The sequence below is a fragment of the Salvelinus alpinus genome, chromosome 9 (genome assembly GCF_045679555.1).
Source record: "Salvelinus alpinus chromosome 9, SLU_Salpinus.1, whole genome shotgun sequence".
Lineage (NCBI taxonomy): Eukaryota > Metazoa > Chordata > Actinopteri > Salmoniformes > Salmonidae > Salvelinus > Salvelinus alpinus.
This window is the reverse complement of record NC_092094.1, coordinates 45,229,426-45,246,604: the sequence shown is the minus strand read 5'-3', so window position 1 is coordinate 45,246,604 and position 17,179 is coordinate 45,229,426. Positions and strand designations below refer to the sequence as shown.

The window sequence follows — 17,179 nt, the reverse complement described above, 5'->3', positions numbered from 1 at the left end:
TCTAATGATAAAATGATGTATGCCCAGAACTCATTTGATGAAGACCACAGAATGAACATGAACAAACTAAAGAAAATGTCTCCGTCACTAACAAATACGGTCATGGGTGGTAACTCTTCGATGCACTCGAAAAGGCAAGGCACACTGGGAAATTATATCGGAGGCATGGCTTAGTGGGAGAGTGGCTTTCAGATTGTTATTTCAAATCAAATCAAATTGTATTTGTCACATACACATGGTTAGCAGATGTTAATGCGAGTGTAGCGAAATGCTTGTGCTTCCAGTTCCGACAATGCAGTAATAACCAACGAGTAATCTAGCCTATCAATTCCACAACTACTACCTTATACACACACATGTAAAGGGATAAAGAATATGTACATAAAGATATATGAATGAGTGATGGTACAGAACGGCATAGGCAAGATGCAGTAGATGGTATCGAGTACAGTATAAACATATGAGATGAGTAATGTAGGGTATGTAAACATAAAAGTGCATAGTTTAAAGTGGCTAGTGATACATGTATTACATAAAGATGGCAAGATGCAGTAGATGATAGAGTACAGTATATACATATACATTATATTAAGTGGCATTGTTTAAAGTGGCTAGTGATACATTTTTGATCAATTTCCATCAATTTCCATTATTAAAGTGAGCTGGAGTTGAGTCAGTATGTTGGCAGCAGCCACTCAATGTTAGTAGTGGCTGTTTAACAGTCTGATGGCCTTGAGATAGAAGCTGTTTTTCAGTCTCTCGGTCTCTGCTTTGATACACCTGTACTGACCTCGCCTTCTGGATGATAGCGGGGTGAACAGGCAGTGACTCGGGTGGTTGTTGTCCTTGATGATCTTTATGGCCTTCCTGTGACATCGGGTGGTGTAAGTGTCCTGGAGGGCAGGTAGTTTGCCCCTCAGTGATGCGTTGTGCAGACCTCACTACCCTCTGGAGAGCCTTCCGGTTGTGGGCGGAGCAGTTGCCGTACCAGGCGGTGATGCAGCCCGACAGGATGCTCTCCATGTCAGGTTTTGGCCAAGACTGTTCGGGTTTTGGTCACTAGATGTCCCCATTGCACCTTTTTTGTACCTTTTGTTTTTTCTTGCTCTAATTATTGTTTGCACCTGTGGGTCGTTCCCTTGTTAGTATTTAAACCCTGTGTGTTCCTCAGTTCCTTGCTCAGTGTTTGTAAGTTAGCACCCAGCCCCAGCCCAAGCCTTGTTTTATACAGATATTTATCTTGTTGGATTTTCCAGAGGTTCTCTGGTTTAGTTCTTGTGTATTATTTGAGTAGTCTTTTGAGGTTTGTTTTTCCCTGCTGTTTTTTACCACTTTGTGGAGTTTCTTTTGTATTTTGGAGGATTTCCATTTTGTGCCTCTTGGCTTTATTTTTGGACATTGTGGATTTAGTTTCTTTGCCTTTAATTAAACCACCATCTCTAGTACTGCTGTGTCTGCCTCATCTTCTGGGTTCTGACGATTATTAGTGACTGTTTCTCGCACCGGGTCCTGACACTCCATTGTGCATCTGTAGAAGTGGCCACCGTTTAGTGGAAGTGTTGTACCAGTTTAACTGGTCTATGGTGGAGGTACATTTTTGTCACTGTGGTTGTAATGTATAAAGGCAAAAAAGCACGCTGCATATGGGAGGGCATATCCCGCTCAGCACAGTCAAAGCCTGTCTTTGTCCTGGCACCCAATTGGTGGAACCAGCTTCCCCTGAAGCTAGGACAGCAGAGTCCCTGCCCAACTTCTGAAAGCATATAAAACCCTACCTCTTCAAAGATTATTTTAAATAATCCCCCTCTTCACCTTGACCCCCCACCCCAAAAGATGTTTTACAAAAAAAAAGAAATCTGAACCAACACTGCCCCCCCCCCCCTTCTAGCTCTGACTTTGCTGATAACCACTTTATAGAGAAAAGTGTACTTACTAAGCCTGTGATACAGTGCATAAAAACTCAGTACTTTGTTGAAGCACTTTTGGCAGCGATTACAGACTTGAGTCTTCTTGGCACACCTGCATTTGGGGAGTTTCTCCCATTCTTCTCTGCAGATCCTCTCAAGCTCTGTCAGGTTGGATGGGGAGCGTGGCTGCACAGTTATTTTCAGGTCTCTCCAGAGATGTTCGATTGGGTTCAAGGCCCTGACTGGGCCACTCAAGGACATTCAGAGACCTGTCCCGAAGCCACTGGCTGTGTGCTTAGGGTCATTGTCCTGCTGGAAGGTGAACCTTCGCCCCAGTCTAGAGCACTCTGGAGCAGGTTTTCATCAAGGATCTCTCTGTACTTTGCTCCATTCATCTTTGCCTCGATCCTGACTAATCTCCCAGTCCCTGCCGCTGAGAAACATCCCCACAGCATGATGCTGCCACCACCATGCTTCATCTTAGGGATGGTGCCAGGTTTCCTCCAGACGTGACGCTTGGCATTCAGGCCAAAGAGTTCAATCTTGGTTTCATCAGACCAGAGAACCTTGTTTCTCATGGTCTGAGAGTCATTTAGGTGCCTTGTGGCAAACTCCAAGCGGGCTGTGCTTTTTACTGAGGAGTGGCTTCTGTCGGGCCACTCTACCATAAATGCCTGATTGTTGGGGTGCTGCAGAGATGGTTGTCCTTCTGGAAGTTTCTCCCATCTCCACAGAGGAACTCTGGAACTTTGTCAGAGTGACCATCGAGTTCTTGGTCACCTCCCTGACCAAGGCCCTTCTCCCCCGATTGCTCAGTTTGGCCGGGCAGCCATCTCTAGGAAGAGTCTTGGTGGTTCCAAACTTCTTTCATTTAAGAATAATGGAGGCCACGGTGTTCTTGTGGACCTTCAATGCTGCAGAATTCAATGCTTCAATGCTGCAGAGATCTATGGACAATTCTTTCGACCTCATGGCTCGGTTTTTGCTCTGACATGCATTGTCAACTGTGGGACCTTATATAGACAGGTGTGTGCCTTTCAAAATCATGTCCAATGGTAGACTCCAATCAAGTTGTAGAAACATCTCAAGGATGATCAATGGAAACAGGATGCACCTGAGCTCAATTTCGAGTCTCATAGCAAAAGGGCTGAATACTTATGTAAATAAGGTTTTTCTGTTTTTAATTTTTTAATACATTTGCAAACATTTTGAAAATCCTTTTTTGTTTTGTCATTATAGGGTATTCTGTGTTGATTGATGAGGAAACATTTTATTTAATATATTTTAGAATAAGGCTGTAATGTAACAAAATGTGAGTCTGAATACTTTCCGATGGCACTGTTTGTGGTTGTCCCACCTAGCTATCTTAAGATGAATGCACTAACTGTAAATCGCTCTGGATAAGAGCGTCTGCTAAATGACTAAAATGTGAATGTAAATGTACCTGTGGAGAAAGCTACTATCTGGGGTACAATTATGTACCTATTAGAAAAAGTACAAAGGAGGCCCTTACAGGGTACCACCTCAGTGACAAGCAGTTGTACCCGTTTAGTAACAAATGTAAACCTTTTTTTTCTGAGAGTGTAGAGAGAGTGTAGAGAGAGTGTAGAGAGAGAGAGAGTGAGTGAGTGATCTAACTATATATACTGAACAAAAATAGAACGGAACATGTAACAATTTAAAAGATATTACTAAGTTACAGTTCATTGAAATAAATGAATTAGGCCCTAATCTATGGATTTCACATGACTGGGCAGGCTGCTTTTTTTTACAGACAGAAATACTCCTCAGTTTCATCAGCTGTCCAGTTGGCTGGTCTCAGATGTTCCCGCAGGTGAAAAGCCGGATGTGGCCGGATAAGCCGGATAAGACAAAACATGTTTTATTATGTGTGTGTGTGTGTGTGTGTGTGTGCTTGAGAGAGTTATGATACATGGAGGGAATTATTGGCTAGTTTGGTTCATCAGGCTGACACCCAGTCCTCTTATTGAGGGATGATGTGGTTTTGGCAACGTGAAGATAAGAATTCCGGAGTATGGTGTCTGTTAGGAACTGGACTACGTGAGGTGCCACATTGGGGAAGGTGAAGGTTATTGCAGTGTCTCGTGTTATATACTGATGGATGGATTTCAGAATTAACCTGGAAGAATCCATTGAAGGGTTTATGGAAACTGTCTGAGAGGTATGAGTTTTTGTAGATGAAAATGCATAATTGGCGTACATTAATGTCATAAATAGACAAGATATTGGGTTTCTTAAACAAAGGTGCAGATGGAGCCAGTTAATTAGAGGAGGTGGCTAGTCTAGCAAATGTATTTTGTATGATGAGTAATTGTGTAGGTAGGAGGCATATGTACTGGAATAACAAATGTCCCATTATCAACCCTGTGACACACCACAGGACATCTTGGCCCTGGTAGATGCACAGCCGTTTGCATGAACAAATTGTTCTCTATCATAAACAACCAATTATACTGTATTTTTAATCATGAAAACGGTAATCAAGGAAAGGGAGATATCTGGTCAGTTGTACAACTGATTGCATTCAACTGAAATGTGTCTTTCACATTTAATCCAACCTCTCTGAATCAGTGAGTGTCATGAGGCGCAAGTGCGCGAGACGATGGTGACAGGTGTGCGGGATAATCAGCAGCCTGATGACCTAGAGGCCGGAGAGGGAGTATATATGACAGTTGGTAAGGGCTGTAAAGTTGCAAAAGAGACATTTCTGTGGGGTAGTTTTTATGAAAACCATATTGGTGTTCATATAGACTACAGTGTTAATTTAAATGTTTCGACATTCTCTTATACACCAATTTTGGGGGGATTTTAGAAAAACATGGTAGTACAGATATTGAGTGATAATTTGTAAAAGATCTTGGATCCCCAGATTTATAGAGGTTGATCATTTTGGAAAATGTTTTAATCTTTAGGAACAATACCAGTTTGCATAGATTTGGTGAAGATATACGTTAGAGGCTCAGTAATCGAGGAAGACACTGATTTCACCAAAGAGGCATCAATCTCATCATGACCTGCTGCTGATATCATTAAGTTTCCAGTTACCTCCATCACCTCCATTACATCTGGAAGATCAAACTGAAAGAAAATGTCCCTTAATGTAATCCAAGGGATTTCTAGCAGTTTTCTAAATTTTCTTTGACAGAGAGTAACACACATTCGCAAAAAATGTATTCAATTCACATTGAATAACATCACGTTCACTATAGGTCTTATTTTCAACAATACATTGAGATGGGATAGTTGTAGATGCCTTTTTCTTATTCAACAGTTGATTGAGGATTTTCCCAGTTGCCATCATATTATTTAAGGATTCTTGGAATTTGTGAGTAAAATATATTTTGGGGGATATGTGAAGCAGATTAATAAATGTGTTCTTACACTGAATATTAATTTATCCAGCAACAGCTCTGGTGGACATTCCTGCAGTTAGCGTGCCAGTTGCACGCCCCCTCAAAACTTGAGACATCTGTGGCATCTGTGTTGTGTGACAAACTGCACATTTTAGAGTGGTCTTTTATTGGCCCCAGCACAAGGTGCACCTGTGTAATGATCATGCTGTTTAATCTGCTTCTTGATATGCCACACCTGTTAGGTGGATGGATTATCTTGGCAAAAGAGAAATACTCACTAACAGGGATGAAAAACAAATTTGCGCATAACATTTTAGAGACATAATTTTTTTGTGCTTATGGAACGTTTCTGGGATCTTTAATTTCAGCTCATGAAACATGGGAGCAACACTTTACATGTGGCTTTTATATTTTTGTTCAGTATAGATACAGTACAGACCGACATTTCTGTACATATGTTGGATCTTAATTTGACCACCCTGTTGCAGGTAGTTAACATGTGTAGTGTATTTGAGGTTTAAAAAGTATTCTGAAGTTAATTTTCCCTTACAAAAAATGTATCAACCCCTACAAAAATGTCCATGAATTATAATTCACATAATAATTAACATTCCCTGTTGCTACAGGTTATTTTCCTGCTGTAGAAAACTGGCTCAAATTAAGATCCTACATGTGTAGCCACACTTACGCACGCGTGCGCTCTCTCTCTCTCTCTCTCACACACACACACACACACACACACACACACACACACACACACACACACACACACACACACACACACACACACACACACACACACACACACACACACACACACACACACACCAAAGAGCCCCATCCCATCCCATATTCCTTCAGTCAAGTGAGATTTCTAAGCTGTCTGCACTGACTGATTGTAATTAAAACATCACTCCTGCTTAGTGAAGCCCCTGCTCCCAAACACATCCCTGATTCAGCTCCCAGAAAATAGTCTTTATTCCCCCGACCGGATCCCTTCCTCACAGGCCCAGCACACCATTCACAACATTTTCCCACCGCAGGGGGCTAGAGTGGCCCAGTTCAGAGCATTTGTTTGAAAGTCGTGGGTCTTAACAATCTAGAAGCCTTTTCTGAGGCTGATGTGTTTTGGTCTTTTGTGCTTTGCAGGTTATTTTGGGGTCAGTGTGTTTTTTCCTTTCTTTCTACCCCCATTTTCGTTTTCCTTTTCAAATTGTATTATTATTCTAGTCAAAGACATAGAAGTTTGCTTTCCCACAACCTGTAGTTGTTTGACTTTGTTGTACTTGTTGTATTCAGGGTCTTGCAGTGACCGTAAATTAGAGATACAGATTGGCTTTGTCAGATAGCTATCTATCAATGTGGAACCAACAAATGATCTATCCGCATAATATATTTTACTGTACTTCTTTACTACGTCTATTCTAATGATCACTCACAGTGCTTTACACTGTATTCCACCACCAAACTGCTTCTAGTTCATAATGTATGCATAGAGATTATTGACCTGTATATAATTTGCAACAGAACTGACTAACAGACAGAACTGAATAGTAGACAGTCTATAGCTCTGTACAGAAGACAGCAAGGACAGCAACTTACATAACCAATACTGTTGTCTATGAAATTGTGTTTACCCGATACAACAACCCATTTAACCTGCCAAAAGGGTGGGATAATGTTTCATCAGTAGTTGTAACCTTTGGCAGAGTTCTCCTAATGCCTGCTTCTTGTAGTAGTTTGACATTGGATCTTTCATCTTCTCATTTCACTGTGTGCTGGGTCACCATGCCTCAGTCCTTATACAAGGACCTAGTGAGCTTCTTCAAGTTTGTATTGGCGGATTGCAACCCACTGACAGATGCATACACCGCCACCTACTGTACTGGAGTGTGAAGCCAGTCACAACCTACCAGTATATTCTCCTAGCTAACCCTGAATTTCTAATAAAATAAAATCATTCCCTACAAATCTCACGACTCCCATCACCCCCGCCCAAAATAACCTGTTAATTAAACAACCTCTCCCTTACTACATCAATCATTTCACAAAACAATAATACACGTTCAACCGTTTCCTGTACCATACCGCCATTACACATCCCAGTACCATTCAATCCTGTATGCCCTAACCCCATCCTATACAACGTCACTTCCTCCCGTCGGTTCCCATTATATGACACTATTTCCCGTACAGATTTGAACTAATAATCCCAACAGGATACATCTATAAGTACAGTTGAGAGGATTGTTGGTTTGACCATGGGTATGCCCAGATTGATCAAATAGAATGACCATCCCACTGGGCACATACGTCAGTTCAACAGTTTAATAACTTATTTACATTTAATTGAGTTGTAAACTAATGTGAATTCAACATGAAATCAACAAATATTTGAACCATGTCATTGGAATTAGATTAAAAGTGGGGTAAAAAAAAAAAAGAATGATATTGAAATTCCTTTCAACGGCATCACATTAAATATTTTGGTTGAAATGACGTGGAAAAAATGTTGATTCAACCACTTTGTGCTTAACGGGATAATATCAAATACTCCATCCACTACCTCAAGTGTATATGTCACGGCCGTCGTAAGGAGGAGACCAAGGCACAGCATGCGTACAATCTATTTATTTAAATGAATGAACACTGAACAAACTAAACAAAATGACCCGTGAAGCAATACAATTGAGTGCTGAACAGGCAACTACACATAGACAAGAACCCACGAAACCAAAAAGGAGGTTGGCAACCTAAATAGGATCCCCAATCAAAGACAACGATAAACAGCTGCCTCTGATTGGGAACCAATTCAGGCCACCATAGACCTACAATTACCTAGACTTACAAAACCCCTAGATCTACAAAAACTCTAGACAAAACAAGCATACCCACCCTCGTCACACCCTGACCTAACCAAAATAATAAAGAAAACATAGATAACTAAGGTCAGGGCGTGACAGTATATGATCAGTACAATTTTGTTTTAAAGGTCGACTTAGACATGATAAAGGAGTCAAGACAATGTTCGATGTACAAAATTAAAGCAAAACAACTGCTTCAGGTCACCATAGTTCAGTCGTTCAGTGCTGTTTGCCAGTAAAGCTTAATTCAATTTGCCCGCACATTCCATTCTTTAAAATATGTGTCAAGACCTTAATTGTCACACTTGGTGAAAAAAGCACAAAGAGAAAAAGGTGCCAACAACATTTCCTTTCAGTTTCCTGCTGTTCTTCACTGTACTGCGACAGGTTGCTGATCAGAGTGTGGATGCATCCCAAATGACAACCTATTCCCTTTGTAGTGCACTACTTTTGACAAGGGCCCATAGGACTCCAATAGGGCTCTGGTCAAAAGTAGTGAATAGGCTGCTAATTAGGACTCACCCTGTGTCTGTCTGTCAGGCTGAAGACGCTGCCCTGTCTTTCCTTATTACAATCAGCCTGTCTTGTTCATAACAACCATGCTGTTCATTAGGAGGTTTAAGCATGCAGATCGAGGTCTCCTGTTGTGAGGGCAGGTCGTTTGGGCCTGAACTGTGGTCTGACTGAGACACAGTGGGAAGGTTTGTCCATAAATATTCCCATAGTGCTTTATCTTAATTGGACCAATGCGTTGCACTAAGAGGCCATGATGACACATCTAAATGGTTGATGGATGTAAAGTCAGTGGTTGAAAAGCATGTAGTATTATCATGAGTACTCCACACATTTAAAACAATTGGAAATTCAGTGGCTCAGCTGGGCATTGAGGAATATGTAAAACTATGTCAAGTATGGGGACATGTATTACAGAGATATAAACTGAGTTTACAAGACATTAGGAACAACCTCTTAATATTGAGTTGCACCCCTTTTTGCCCCTCAGAACAGCCTCAATTTGTTGGATGTATGCTTCTACACCTGCATTGCTTGCTGTTTGGGGTTTAAGGCTGGGTTTCTGTACAGCACTTCGAGATATTAGCTGATGTACGAAGGGCTATATAAAATAAACTTGATTTGATTTGATATGGACTCTACAAGGTGTCGAAAGCGTCCCACAGGGATTCTGGCCCGTGTTGACTCCAATGCTTCCAACAGTTGTGTCAAGTTGGCTGGATGCCCTTTGGGTGGTGGATGATTCTTGATACACACGGGAAACTGTTGAGTGTGAAAAACCCAGCAGCGTTGCAGTTCTTGACACACTCAAACCAGCGCACCTGGCACCTACTACCAAAGGCACTGACATATTTTGTCTTGCCCATTCACCTTCTGAATGGCACGCATACGCAATCCATGTCTCAATTGTCTCAAGGCTTCAAAATCCTTCTTTAATCTGTCTTCTCCCCTTCATCTACACTGATTGAAGTGGATTTAACAAGTCACATCATTAAGGGATCATAGCCTTCACCTGGTCAGTCTATGTCATATAAAGAGCAGGTGTTCCTAATGTTTTGTACACTCAGTATAATAGGACATTCTTTTCTATTGAATTGTTGTTTCTACCCTATAGGTTAGTGTGTCAGATAAACATTGATTGGTTAGGGTTAGTGGTTAGGTAACCTGGCCTGAGTGCCTGTCTGTTTCTACTCGCTTGCCAACTACTTGTCACACTAGACCAGAGTTCCCACTTAGAAGTCAGCTTGACGTGCATTTATTGATCGATAAACAAACACTAGGAGCAGGAATGTCTTAACAGTGTTATGAGACTATTGTTACATATCAGAATACTTCAGCATATTTGGGATACTTCAGCAGTCTCCGGTTATTATACTTTTAAAAATGTGTTAAATACAACTAAGGTGCAATAGGGATTGATTTCTCAACAAAAAAAAATTGTGTCAACTGGTCAATGGTTTTCATTCATTGTCAAGTAGAGCCCCCTAGTGGTCTTTTGATGAGGGGTACTGCCTCACAAAATGACAGAATTAACCCAAAGAAATGTAGGCTACTACAGTATGGTTCCACACAAAGAAATGAAACATGTTCAGTGAATTTGTCAAGGGTACAGGAATACATGGAGTTATATTGCCAGGCTTAATATTCATCCAGAAATGGGTATTCAGGATGGTCACTCCACCTGTGGGAAAAAGAAAAACACACTGTATCAACACCTAAATATAAAAACTGACTCAATATTGTAGCTACTAAAGTGCAATACTTACATTAAAAGCTCCACAAAACGGATGTCTTTGTTCAGTCCTTCAATTGCTTTCATTTCATCCTCAGTGAGTGAAAAGTCAAATATCTATAACAAAGTACAAAAGGGGGGTATAACTGAAATAGGTCACCATGGAGTGTACAAAACATTAGGAACAGCTTCCTCATATTGAGTTGCACCCCCTTTTGCCCTCAGAATAGCCTCAATTTGTCAGGGCATGGACTCTACAAGGTGTCGAAAGCGTTCCACAGGGATGCTGGTCAATGTTGACTCCAATGTTTCCCACAGTTGTGTCAAGTTGGCCGGATGTCCTTTGGTTGGTGGACCATTCTTAATACACAAGGGAAACTTTTGAGCGTGGCACCTACTACCATACCCCGTTCAAAGGGACTTCAAAGTGGATTTAAAAAGGGATTAAGGGACCATAGCTTTCACCTTGATTCACCTGGTCAGTCCATGTCATGGAAAGAGCAGGCGTTCCTAATGTTTTGTACACTCAGTGTATATTAGTGGTTGTTGACTATGTTTAATTCAGTTGAACCTGAAAGTTGTCCTTGATCCTGTGAGCGCTGAAGCTTTTGGGGATGACCACCACTCCTCTCTGGACATTGAATCGCAGGGCCACCTGAGCACTGTTCTTTCTGTACTTCTTTGCTATGGAGACCAGGACCTCATCCTCCAACAAAGGAGGGCATTTCAGGTTCACCCAGGAGGCGTCCCTTGAAGTGCCTAAGGGGCTGTAGCCTACGATCACAATGTTATTCTGACGGCAGTACTCAAGCAGCTTGGGCTGAGTGAAGTATGGATGGCACTCGACCTGTATTGAAAATATATATAGCACTTATTAGTTATGTGCACAAATCTCAAATGAGGTTTTGCAAATGTAATTGCATAAGCATCTCAGCATTGAAAGAGAGTTTGCCCCACCTGGTTGGACACAGGTCTGTGTTTGAGGCCAGGCTTTCTCAGTAGAAGCTCCAGCTGTCTCCTGTTGAAGTTGGAGACTCCCAGAGATTTGACCAGCCCTGCATCTTTGCAGGCCTCTAAAGCCTGTTGGAAGAGAGGAGACTTTAAAATATGTCCTTCATACTGATTTACCAGAATGAGAGAGACATACCCCAGAGAAAAACACAACACAAATTCTAGAGACTGGAGAACTTTGGAAAGAGGTTGACTGACTATTTATGGCGTTGTCCTTGACACAGAGATTAGAGCCAAGGCCATTGCAATTGAATTTATATTTGTGCCCAGAATATTTACTCTGGGTTTTGTATATAGGCTAGTGCCTATGCTGTTATAATACTCTGTAGTACATTGTTTTTCTTATATTGTTCATTATAACCACCCCATAAGTATGCTGATAGTTGAGATTCCTTCAGCTATTCTAAACACAATTGATTCTGATAATGAGACGATGTTGCAGTTGGCTATGGGCCGGGAAGACAGAACTCACCTCCCATGTTGCACATAGGTCTGTCTCATGGTAAATATACCGCCCATCCTCATATTTAGGATAAAACTCTACACCAGGCTGAAATTGAGATACCGTGATTAGAATGAATGACACATTTGAAACATTTTGAGTTGACTTAAAAATAGTTCATGATAACTTTTTAGAATTGGTCTTTTACATTGGCCTTGAAGTGGTGGGTGCAATTTCAAACTGACGTCTGTAGACTACAGTAGTTACAATCTGTTAACCTTGAATGCAGTGGGCATCTCGATGATGTATAGATCCACATAGTCCAGTTTCAGGGCCTTCAGTGTCCTCTCTAAGGCAGGCCTGACGAGCTCTGGGGGGTGGAAGGTGTTCCATAGCTGAGACAGGTAGAAGGAGATTGCTATGACCAACCGCTCTTAGCCTGTCAGACCTGGGTTCAAATACTATTTGATATCATTTCAAATACTTTAGCGTTGCTTGATTGCAATAGAACCAATGGAAAAGACCCCAAAATACAAAACAAATACAAAAGGTATGTAGTCTTTGTCCAGTTTGTCCAGTTTATCACCTATTCCTGGACAAAAATGCACTTTCAATTGGGAATCTTCATTGAACATGCTTCTAGTTCTGAATCAAGGACTAGGCATCTGTGCCAGTGTAACCGACCCTTAAAATAAAGGCCTACTATGGTTCTGTGATAGAAAGTTAAGTGATGTTGAAGTGTGTAAATCAACCAGCAATAAAACAACTTCACCTTTCCACAGTAAAAGATGTCTTCTCTTTTGACGGTTCCATCCTCAATTTTATCTCTTATGGCTTGGCCTACTTCGTGCTCATTGAAATACACCAAAGCCCCATCAAAGTGTCTGTACCCCACATCTATTGCATGCTTCACACTGTTTAACGCTGTGCCTCTGGGTGTCTGTCAAAAAACAGAGTTAAGAGAGTGAACTTACATGAAAGAAATAAGTCAATTTATTTCTTAAACTTAGAGACATTAGTAAGGCCTACTTAGTTTTTTACTAGTTAATGTTTAACCAGTCAATCACAGCACTAAACATGGACTTTGTGCTCATATGCACATGGACTCATTTGATCTTTGAACGCTTTCTAGTTCTAGTCAAAACGCTTTCTAGTTTACAGGTGGTTGACCTCGTCCCCAGGCTAAACGTGTCTGGGACTGAGATTAACAGGTGGCCTGCCTGTCAGTGAAAAATCCTAATTATGTTATCCAAATCAGACTGTCAGGTATACTCTTGAAACATGTGAAATTCAAATATTGCTATTCTTGAATACTCCACCAACAATGTAATGTGAAGTTTTTGTGCAGGAGTACATTTTGTCAAATCTTTTTTCCCACATGCACCTGGTGTTCAAACTGCTATTAAAAAAAAAAAAGGTTTCCCTTACCGTTCGTGGGTCTCCATAAGTCCCCAGTCCAAATAGGGGAATCCGGTTCCCATCACTGAGGGGAACACTGTGTTTCTCAGCAGTCAAGTTCATCTCTGAGTCTGTCTGGACTATGGGAGAAGTGAGGCTATGGCTTCTTTATGTAATAAACTTAATGGCTAATGTATTACTGAGCTACCTTTGATCCAGAGTGCAAAATTACCCGTCCAGCGGACAGTGCTCTGCTCTCTGTGTCACAGTACAAAATGTGGTCACGACTTCTACCGAAGTCGGGTCCCTCTCCTTGTTCGGGCAGCGTTCGACGTTACCGACACGTTACCGACGCATTACAAATGGACCAGAAAACCCAGGGCAGATGGACTGCCCCCTCTCATTGAAGCCATAAAGTTCAAGGCCGACTAGGGTAGTACAGGATGATGTTTTCAGAAAGCAGGATCCCCAATTATAGTGATATATTCAACGTTTTTTCTTTATTTGTACTATTTTCTACATTGTAGAATAATAGTAGACATCAAAACTATGAAATAATACATTTGGAATCAAAAAATATTCTTCAAAGTAGCCACCCTTTGCCTTGATGACAGCTTTGCACACTTTTGGCATTCTCTGAACCAGCTTCATGAGGTAGTCACCTGGAATGCATTTCAATTAACAGGTGTGCCTTGTTAAAATTAATTTGTGGAATTTCTTTCCTTCTTAATGCGTTTGAGCCAATCAGTTGTGAAAAGGTAGGAGTGGTATACAGAAGATGGTCTTTTACCAAATAGGGCTAAGTCCATATTATGGCAAGAAAAGCTCAAATAAGGAAAGAGTATCGACAGTCCATCATTACTTTAAGACATGAAGGTCAGTCAATCCGTGATGAAACTGGCTCTCATCATCACAGGAAAGGACCATCACAGGAAAGGAACACCCAGAGTTACCTCTGCTGCAGAGGATAAGTTCATCAGAGTTACCAGCCTCAGAAATTGCAGCACAAATAAATGCTTCACAGAGTTCAAGTAACACACATCTCAACATAAACTGTTCAGAGGAGACTGCGTGAATCAGGCCTTCATGGTCAAATTGCTGCAAATAGAAGGACAACAATAATAAGAAGAGGCTTGCCTGGGCCAAGAAACACGAGCAATGGACATTAGACCAGTGGAAATCTGTCCTTTGGTTTGATGAGTCCAAATTTGAGATTTTGGTTCCAACCGCTGTGTCTTTGTGAGACGCAGAGTAGGTGAACAGATGATCTCCGCATGTGTGGTTCCCACCGTGAAGCATGGAGGAGGAGGTGTTAAGTGTGCAGGGGTGCTTGTTGGTGACACTATCTGTGGTATTTAGAATTCAAGGCACACTTAACCAGCATGGCTACCACAGCATTCTGCAGCGATACGCCATCCCATCTGGTTTGCGTTTAGTGGGACTATCATTTGTTTTTCAACAGGACAATGACAACTCACACCTCCAGGCTGTGTAAGGGCTATTTTACCAAGAAGGAGAGTGATTGAGTGCTGCATCAGAAGACCTGGCCTCCGCAATCACCCGACCTCAACCCAATTGAGATGATTTGGGATGAGTTGGACCACAGAGTGAAGGAAAAGCAGCCAATAAGTGCTCAGCATATGTGGGAACTCCTTCAAGGCTGTTGGAAAGGCTTTCCAGGTGAAGCTGGTTGAGAGAATGCCAAGATTATGCAAAGCTCTCATCAAGGCAAAGGATGGCTACTTTGAAGATTCTCAAATATAAAATATATTTTGATTTGTTTAACACTTTTTATTTTTGTTACTACATTTTTCCATATGTGTTATTTCATAGTTTTGATGTCTTCACTATTATTCTAGAAAATAGTAAAAATAAAGAAAACCCTTGAATAAGTAGGTGTGCCCAAACCTTTGACTGGTACTGTGTATATACTGTATATATATATGTATATATGTATGTGTGTGTGTATATATATATGTGTGTGTGTGTGTATTGCACCAGATGTATGTCCTTAAACTAGTTATAAAAAATGTGCATACTGAAGAAATTAGAAGGATAATTTAGTTGCTACGGTAGCCTGCAGTACCTTGAGGCCGTGTCTGAAATCTGTCTTGCCTACTACTAAAAATACTAATGTGCACTAATAGTATTACATACTATTTAGAATGTACTGTTTATTAAAAACCTTTGCAGAAAGCAACAAATATCAAGATAGCCCTTCTACTCATCCATACCAAGAAGGTATCATCTAATGCGCATTTTTATATTCTGATTATCAGCTGTTCTCAACCACAAAAGATGATTCCCTTCCTCATTAGTGTGCAGCGAATTCTACTTGATAAAAAGACTAAATGAGTATGACATCTTAGCATTTAAGGCATACTCAATTTTCTAAATACATACACTTCTCCTTAATGCAACCGCTGTGTCAGATTTCAAAAAAGCTTTACGGAAAAAGCAAACCATGCAATAATCTGAGTACAGCTTTCAGACAACAAAGCAGCCCAAAAGATATCTGCCATATTGGGTAGTCAACATTAGTCATAAATAGCATTATAAATATTCACTTACCTTTGATGATCTTCATCAGAATGCACTCCCAGGAATCCCAGTTCCACATTAAATGTTTGATTTGTTCGATAATGTCCAATGTCCAAAGAGCTACTTTTGTTAGCACGTTTGGTAAACAAATCCAAAGTCATGAAGCGCGTTCCCTAGTTGCAGACGAAATGTCAAAAAGTTCCGTTACTGTCCGTAGAAACATGTCAAACGATGTATTGAATCAATCTTTAGGATGTTTTTAACATAAAACTTTAATAATATTCCAACCGGAGAATTCCTTTGTCTTCAAAAAAGCAAAGGAACGCAGCTACCTCTCATGTGAAATGCGCATGACCAGCGCCTGACTGCTGGCAGACCTCTGACTCATTCCTCTCTCATTCGGTCCCACTTCACAGTAGAATCCTCAAACAAGTTTCTAAAGACGGTTGACATCTAGTGGAAGCCTTAGGAAGTGCAACATAACCAATATCCCACTGTGTATTCAATATAAGGGCTTGGTTGAAAATCGACCAACCTCAGATTTCCCACTTCCTGTTTGGATTTCTTCTCAGGTTTTTGCCTGCCATATGAGTTCTGTTATACTCACAGACATTATTCAAACAGTTTTAGAAACTTCAGAGTGTTTTCTATCCAATACTAATAATAATATGCATATATTAGCAACTGGGACTGAGGAGCAGGCAGTTTACTCTGGGCACCTCTGGGCATCTTTCATCTAAGCTACTCAATACTGCCCCTGCAGCCATAAGAAGTTAAAGCTGCCACTTGAGAATCTGGTCAATCTAATGGATCATTTGTGCTAATATCCAGAGCTTCAAATGCAACATTGAGTCTTTACATAGGAATGAATGATGTGACATCATTGACAGCCTTGTCCATAGAGTCAATGTAGGGGTGATGTTACATGTTTCTACATTTTAGTAATTTAGCAGACACTCTTATCCAGAGTGATATACAAGAGAAATTAGGGTTAAGTGCCTTGCTCAAGGGCACATTAACAGATTTTTCACCTAGTCTGCTCAGGGATTTGAACCAGCAACCTTTCGGTTACAGGCCCAACGCTCGTGTTCCAAGCTCGTAGTTCACTTTTGATTATTTATTTGAACTAAAAATAAAATTTTACACTTTAGGGTTTAGATTCACTCAATATTATTATTATTCATATAATTTTTGTTTGAATTATTGAGGTCAACATCTGAATGTGTATTTTAATAGGATTGCTGTCACAGGACCATCCCTATGACCAAAATAAAAACAAAAGACCCTCCCCATAATGAACAGCCCCTAAATTAATTACATTTAAAACAGTGAACATTTCCCTCCCATCACAGCGCTTTACTGCACCTTACCTCACCCATCTCAGATACCGCAGCTTG

At 40.8% G+C, this 17,179-nt stretch overlaps 1 protein-coding gene and 1 pseudogene across 1 annotated transcript; one reads left to right on the top strand and one right to left on the bottom strand.

Annotated features, from left to right (window-relative positions):
• Positions 1 to 9,897: 9,897 nt before the first annotated feature.
• LOC139530183 (aldo-keto reductase family 1 member D1-like) lies at positions 9,898 to 13,524 on the bottom strand. The gene is made up of 8 exons (XM_071326355.1): positions 13,272 to 13,524; positions 12,616 to 12,783; positions 12,122 to 12,238; positions 11,874 to 11,951; positions 11,348 to 11,470; positions 10,962 to 11,237; positions 10,425 to 10,507; positions 9,898 to 10,339 (listed from the first exon to the last, which is right to left on the bottom strand). The coding sequence occupies exons 1-8, from the start codon at positions 13,362 to 13,364 to the stop codon at positions 10,297 to 10,299; spliced, it is 981 nt and encodes a 326-aa protein (XP_071182456.1). The 5' UTR covers positions 13,365 to 13,524; the 3' UTR covers positions 9,898 to 10,296.
• Positions 13,525 to 14,132: 608 nt separating this feature from the next.
• Positions 14,133 to 17,179, top strand: part of LOC139530956 (transcription intermediary factor 1-alpha-like) — a 31,163-nt pseudogene continuing 28,116 nt past the window's right edge.

Coding starts and splice junctions, on each gene's coding strand:
- LOC139530183 (XM_071326355.1), bottom strand. CDS start 13,364: ATGAACTTGACTGCTGAGAAACACAGTGTTCCCCTCAGTGATGGGAAC. Junction 11,952..12,121: donor AGATGCCCACTGCATTCAAG/GTTAACAGATTG, acceptor TCTCAATTTCAG/CCTGGTGTAGAGTTTTATCC. Junction 11,471..11,873: donor ACCTATGTGCAACATGGGAG/GTGAGTTCTGTC, acceptor CTCTTCCAACAG/GCTTTAGAGGCCTGCAAAGA.